General features: G+C 39.5%; 1 protein-coding gene across 1 annotated transcript; it reads left to right on the top strand.

Annotated features, from left to right (window-relative positions):
• LOC148695412 (uncharacterized) lies at positions 1–1,702 on the top strand. The gene has a single exon (XM_088696590.1). The coding sequence runs from the start codon at positions 432–434 to the stop codon at positions 1,032–1,034; it is 603 nt and encodes a 200-aa protein (XP_088552716.1). The 5' UTR covers positions 1–431; the 3' UTR covers positions 1,035–1,702.
• Positions 1,703–7,443: the final 5,741 nt, after the last annotated feature.

Below are 7,443 nucleotides of genomic sequence, written 5' to 3'. Positions count from 1 at the left end.
AATTAATTTTAAGCGGGAGACAATTAGATTTTCATAACGATAATCCTTATTTTTATGACGTTGACGTCGTTGAGGAGTGGATGCGAACGTGTATCTCCGTTGTCCTCCAATCCAGATAAGTCCAATCCACACCGTCATCTGACGATGGCCGGCGCAGGATCGCGACACGGCCCTGCATCACTAACGGCACACGTGGCTAAGCTTAGTCTCTGCATGCGCCGCAACTATTCGTAGCTCATACGGCCGACACATTTTATCAGCAGTCATCCAACACATGTATCGCAATTCTAACACCTGTCCAACGTATCAGTCTCGTTAAATAAGCAGGTTGCAACCTTCGTCATCTCGATTCTATCTTTGTCTGCTATCTTCAAACAGCGAAGAAAAATAACAAAAAAGAATCAAAGGAGTGTTTGTTTCCCGGGAAAATAATGGTGGCAATGACGATGGCCAACACGACCGAGGAACCAATTTTGTTCAGGATGGACCGACTCGATACAATTCTGAGGCAGTTGGAGGAAATCCGCCGCTTGCAGTCGCAGTCGCATTCACATTCACATACTCATACGCCCAAGAGTAGCTCGCTTACGTCCACACCCTCGAGGACGAGCGGGACCCTCACGAGCGAGGGAGGGAACTTGCCCTCATCCGCGGAGTTGATCTCTCCCGAGAGCCTAGAGAAGCACTGCCGTCCGATTGAGCACGTGATGATGGAGACCGACGCCAAGGGGTCGCTGATCGAGCGGCTGGATCACGTTGAGGACCGCGTGCTGAAGCTGTGCGTGCAGCTGGAGGAGGAGTTCATGGAGAGTAGTGCCGAAAACAAGAGAGATGACGAGGCGGAGATGATCAAGAGGAGTGAGAAAGAGAGTGAGGAGATGGTCAGGAGGAGTGAGAAAGAGGAGAAGATTGATACCAATGAGATTGAGAGGACTCAAATTGATGTGATTAAGAATAAGAAGAAGGGACTGAAGCAACTAGTTAAGCAGTATGTCATGGGAAAAGGAAAATCCAATAAATCAACTGATCTTTGATGTAATTAGGTTTTTTTTTTTTTTTTTTTTAAAGTTATTTTAGTTCTCCAACTTCTTAGCTTTAGTTTGGAGATTGACGAGTGTGTAATTAATCAAGTGAGAACACAGCTCGTGTTTAAGTAGACTACATGTAATTTCTTTTTTCTGATAAAATGCTTCAATTTCCATTGATGTTTCTGACTTTGTTGGAAATTCAACTCAAAACAGGCCGTAAAAGGTTGCTAATGGCTGTTAGTTTCTTTATAGGTTGTATCCACTCATGCTACAACTACAAAGACTAAAGTTTCCTTCATGTGCTAGCTGAAAGTGTGTTGAAAGACATCAGAGATGTGAGCTGCTGTGTGCAAGCCAAAAGGTTGTGATTACAACCTGGAATGATGCAAGACATGTGTGTGCCAACTATCCAAAGTTGCTGCATGTGTTTGAAAGGGTGTAAAGATGTGGAACACCATCATTCATTGCAAGTGTTGTTGCATTGTCTATTAATTTCTGTTTTGTATAAATAGGCCATCTTGCTAAGCTTAAATCATCCCATCCAAATCCCATTTCCATTCTCATTTTCAGCTTGTAAGCTTTAAGAGTTGTAAACTCTTCTAATATTTCAAAGTGTTTGTTATCACCAAGCTTGCTACTTCTTTCATATATCAAAGTCCAAGTGTTTTACCAAAGCTTGTTGCTTCCCTCCTTTCTCTATTTCTTTGTCCAATTTTATTGAGAGTGAAAGTGAGAGGTGTGATAGAGTTTGTAAACTTATCACCCACATATTTTGGTATTGAGTTAGTAAACTTTGAATACCAACAAACTTGACATCAATTGAAGCATTAGACCCATGAGCATATGGCCTTTTTGTAGAATTATAATTGTATTTATTTAATTTATCTGACAAAGTTACAAATATATAGAGTCAAAGTGACTTGGAAAACAAGTAATTCTAAGCCCATAAGAATATCCAATTAGGATTTTCTTACACGAACAGATCCCGCCCCCTCAAACCTGGCGATCCTAGAGCAACAAGTTTGGAACGTAGAATTTCAAAGCGAGGATTGGAAAGTCCTTAGTGAGAGCATCTGTAGGTCCTGTCAACAGAAGGAATAAACTCGACTTTGTGAGTACTCAACTTCACCTATTTACGAACAAAATGATAGTCAAGCTCGATACGTTCCGTCCGAGCATGAAAACTAGATTGGCGGCCATATGCGTACTGAGATCATCACAAAGCAAGAAACTGGGCGAAGTAACAGGAAAACGAAGCTCGAGCAGAACATAGGACAACCAAATGGATTCGGCACAAGTATGAGCCAATGCACGGTATTTGGATTCCTCAGTAGATCGAGAGACTGTCAGCTGTTTAGTGGAGCTTTAGGAGATCAAATTCGGCATATGAAAAACGAGAAAACCTGAAGTGGAACGACATGTGTCCAACCCAGCCCCATCAGCATCATAATAGCCACGGTGAAAAGGAGGATCAGTGGAGCGACAGAAGGAAATCCCATGGTCTAGGGACCCTTAACGTACTGTAGAGCGTTTAGCAGTAATGAGCGAAGTCTGTGTGGGACGAGACATGAACTAAGATATACGATGAACCGCATAGGCAATATCCGAGCGAGTCAAAGTAAGGTATTGGAGAGAACCCAAGAGGTGACGGAATTCCGCAGGATCAGAAGGTGGTGTGCCATCCTGATTAGATAACTGAGCACGTGAGGCAATAGGAGTGTTGCATGGCATACAATCAGTCATATTTGTCCTCTTGAGTAAATCAATAGCATACTTGGTTTGAGATATATGAAGGCCAACTGAGGTAGGACGAATCTCAAGATCCAGAAAGTAATGAAAAAAGACCAAGATCTTTAATCTCAAATTCATGTGGCAAGGGATCCATAAAACGCTGAAGAGCAAACCGAATTATTTCCAGTTAACACAATACTATCTACATAAAGCAATAAAATATGAGGGGTCATACCACGATGAAAAGTGAAGAATCAGAGGTCGGCAAGACTCTGTACAAAGCCTTGACGAATGATGAATGTAACGAAGCTCTGAAACCAAGCCCGGGGAGCTTATGTCAAACCATAAAACGCCTTGTGCAGTTTACAAACTTGATGAAGGCGGTGATGATCCACAAAATCCTGTGGTTGGACCATAAAGACATCCTCCTGTAAGTAGTCATGTAGGAAGACATTTTTGACGTCCAGTTTGTGAATGAACCCCTATAAGTGACTGTTAAATTGAGAACAAGATGGATAGCGGCAGGGTAGCAATCAGACTGAATGCCTCATCATAATCAAACTTGTTGGAACTAAATTTAAGCACCTCTGCAGTAGAGGGTGTTGAAGATCAACACCAGGCCAATTGGTGTTTATGTTGAAGTGTAATCTTGCCTTGGCCCAAGATGGATCCAGCCCATGGACAAAGAAAGATCCATACACATGCTAGAGAATTCTAGCAAAGTTCAAGTTGGTGGAAGAGTCTAGAAGAATGGTGAGGTTTCCACCAACATGCAAGATTTGTGTAGATAATTCTAGCTTAGGAAGTTAGTGGAATTATCTAGATATCTCTAGCATGATGTTTCCATGCTTCTCCAAGGTTCCATCCATGCCTATAAAAGGAGAAGGCATTCACACCATTTGTAACCAACCAACCAAGAAATCAAAAAGTAGTAGTAGGCAACCAAGTGAGAGTGAGAAGCAAGAATAGTCTTGTAGGAGTGTGAGTGATCTAGAGTTTGTCTCTAGAAAGTGAGTGAGTGTCATTGCTTCTAAAGTTGTGTCCTTGTGAGTGTTGTAATATTTTGTGAGTTAATACAAGTAATTTGTTTACTTGTGTTGTTTCTCCAACACTTGTGTTAGATTTGTGTACTCTAAGTTTTTCCCCAGCAGAGGCGGCGACGTAAGAATCTCTATTAGGCATAGAAAGAATATGTGTGTAGAAGTTTGGAGAGAGATAGATGTGTACACCCGATAAATACCCATGCTAGTGTATTTATGAGGATCTTTGAGGGTTCTTGTAGGGAAAGTAATCTTCATCAAATCAGGGGACTATCTAGGAGGAAATCTAGGATAAGATACCCGATCTTCCTAGAATCAGGATTACGTTGCTTAATCCCAAGATATCATAATTTTGCCTTAATTAGAGTTTCCTTAAAAGATAAGTAATATTTAATAGGTCTTAAGCCTAACTCACAGGACTATGTTGAATGGGTTTCGTGTATTTCGATCTTTCTTGCCACCAACATGGGCTCAGAAAATCATGGTCCTACAATAAGCGAATTATCCCAAAATAATTTCTTCGGAATACACATTGGAATGACCTTCGAACTTCTCGTTGATCCGAAGCTAGCCAAGTCCGTCTAGTCCCACTTGTTCGTCTTTCAACTGTTTGATCTTTCTGAGGTCCAAACCATATTGTAAACCCCTAGTCAGAGTGCCGGATGCATAGGTCAAAAGCTGGATGTGAAAGGAATTACACCTGCATATTCCTGGAAAGACTTAAATGCCTTAGAAATATACTACTAAGTTTATTTTACTCAATTCATTAAGCCTGTTAGAGGTAAACACGTGGAACTTTTTATACTTTACTTACTAATCATGTAATATAGATTAATCCATCACTCTTTCCAATGTAAGCTAACTTCATAGTAAGGAGTTCTAAGGCGAAACACAAGTAAGGTTGTAGGCTAAGGACATAACTCAAAAGGCCCTTCGGTGACGTTGATTCGAAACAACGTCACCTCCCAAACTTAGTACTGATCACGATATCTGAAGTACCACTTTACTCTAGTACTAGGTATTAAATTTTAAACCTATGGAAAGCCTTTTGTCCCCATACTAGTGGTAATGCATTTATCAAATTAAGGATGAGAAATTGTCGAATTATACCAGGAATAGCCTCTAGATTTTAGTCAAAGATGTTTAAGTTGTCTTGTTAATTGATTCCATTTGTTCTTTCACATTGCCCCTATTCTAGGTAAGAGGCTAATAACCTGGAAAATTCGTACAAAATTCCATTTGCCACGCAGGAATTTTGGAAGGCTGCCACTGGTTTTAATGATACCAGCGATGAGGAGGAGATTGGGAGATCTTTGGGTACATATCACTATTGATTGCAGCATGGGATGACATTGTTTGGGAAATGTGCTACAGATTTGGGTAGGATTGGATGTGTCCAAACAGCTACTGCGAGGGATGAAGATAAAGTTCTCAGGTGGCAATGAGGATAGGGAATGGGTGGACTTAAGGTATGCAATGTTGCCAAACACTTGTTATATGTGTGGGAAACTTGATCATCAAGATGTAGAGTCTGAGGGATCTGTGATCCTAAAAATTACACGTACTAGGCCGAAGTAATATGCTAGCTAACTATCTCCTTTTGTGGATGATTGCTGACGCGACATGCCAATTCGTTATCGAGCTCGGTTATGCAAATAAGATGGATGTGGTGGTGTGATTATGAAACGCGTTGCCAATTTCTACACTGAGCGACTTCGACTAAGGAAGAAACACCATCGACCTTGAGCTCTAAAACCTAAAGATAAGGTTATGCCTTCTGCCTACGAAGTTCAATATTCTGCACCAGATTCAGCAACTTCAACTATATTTGTGAAAATACAGATGCATTGAATCGACAGTCTGAATGCCTAACCTCTAAATGATACTTGTGAATAACCGATCATAGAACACCTCACTTTACCGAGAACGTTGATAAAGTGACCTCTTTCGGCAAAACAAATAGAGACTCTTCATCGACTGAGACTTGAGATGGACAACTAGTAAAAAAAGGAGTAAGTGTTGTTTAACCAACTAAAGAAACTCCTAGAAAAAGTTGATTCTACGGCTCCAATGATGTTTAACCAAACTCAACTTGTGGCGGTAGTCAAACAAGTGATGTTTAACCAAACTGAATATGTATTGATATGCTAGTGGAGCAGTTAGTATATCTTAGGTATGAGAAGGTTTTGCATAAAGCGTTAATTTGTGTGTTGAGTTAAATGTCCTCTTTACATTGCAAAACACTTATATTTATAGAAGTGAATTTTGTGATGGCCAAGTTTGCCAAAGTAGAATCATACTCGGACAAAAAGTCCCCGGTTTATCCGACTACGCTCAATAGTATCCTTGTTAGCCTTCTTCGATCAAGACACTGCTACGGCTGAGTTTCACGTGTACCAGAATTTTGAATCTAGTCCCATTATGCTTTTAATTCATTCCATATCCCACCAGCCATTTTCTTTGATCCTTAGAGTATTTTGAACCTCATAAGAAAACACCTCAATCCTCAGTAGTCCTAACTTATCCAGGACTCCACCGAACCGTCATCACAATCTGATCTTATAATATTTCAGGTCCTCTAGGACTCGCTTAATTATCAACATCTTATTACTAGGCCGAGACACCCCCAACTGGACTAAGCATTTCACTTCCAGACTTCATCACTTCAATTATGAGAGCACCGGTATTCCAGGAGGAAGATAAGGTGGTAGAACCGTAGAAGGTGATTCAGACAGTTTGGGTAGCAATTTTGAGAAAATAATTCAATCGAAGATTTTTCTACCTCTAATTTTGGTATGTCACCAGAGCTGAATGTGGAGGATATGGGTGAAGATTTGATGCCTAATGACTAGCATGAGGATCTGGCGTTTCTCTCTCTAGAGGCTCTAAGCCGGTCGAGCAATTATAATTTTAGAACAAACTAGCTCGAATTAGGCTTCAGCTTGGCTCGATGGTTTGAGCTTGACTTAGTATTTTTCATTATAATTTGGTATAACAAAAACAGGCTTAGCAATAATAATTTTATATGAAATTCAAGAGTCATGAGAGTCAAATTTAAAACCTTTTAGTCGTGGAGAGAAATACCTTCCCATGCACACTCCTGAGTTCCGATTCATGTCTACTTTTGGGCAACTTGGCATTTGAATTGAATGAACAAAAAAATGAACAAATTTACAAAAACAAACAAATGTATGCATAAATCTTTTTGTTTTTTTAATAATAATAAAAAAAACCTTTACTTCTCCACTCCATCTTTTTAGCCTTTTATTAAAAAAAATACCCGAGTTCATGGAATATCTAATCAACATTGTGATCGAATCAACAAGAAAAGAGAGATGCGACTAAATTAAAGGTGCATAATTTGATCTAAATTAATCGGTAAATGCTTGTGGTCCATATCTTAGCGTATAGATTATTGAGTTTCTAAATTCCTCATTCTCTTTAATTATTGTAATAATTTCGAATAATAAATTTAAAAAAAAAGAAAAAGAAAAGGCAAATGGCAATTAAATTTTTATCAGTGTTTCTTGATACAAAATAACTCTTGAAATTGTTTACAACTGATACATGAGTATATTGACTCATCAAAGAAAATGAACTAATCGTAAACTTCAAAATCCATCTAATCAGCAACTAATTACACC

The sequence above is a fragment of the Pyrus communis genome, chromosome 7 (assembly GCF_041283825.1).
Source record: "Pyrus communis isolate YQ-2024b chromosome 7, ASM4128382v1, whole genome shotgun sequence".
In the NCBI taxonomy this organism is placed as follows: domain Eukaryota; kingdom Viridiplantae; phylum Streptophyta; class Magnoliopsida; order Rosales; family Rosaceae; genus Pyrus; species Pyrus communis.
Note: the sequence above shows the minus strand (reverse complement) of the source record. Positions and strands in the feature narration are given on the sequence as shown.

What these genes read in the sequence shown, in the direction of transcription:
- LOC148695412 (XM_088696590.1), top strand. Translation starts at nt 432, where the DNA reads ATGGTGGCAATGACGATGGCCAACACGACCGAGGAACCAATTTTGTTC.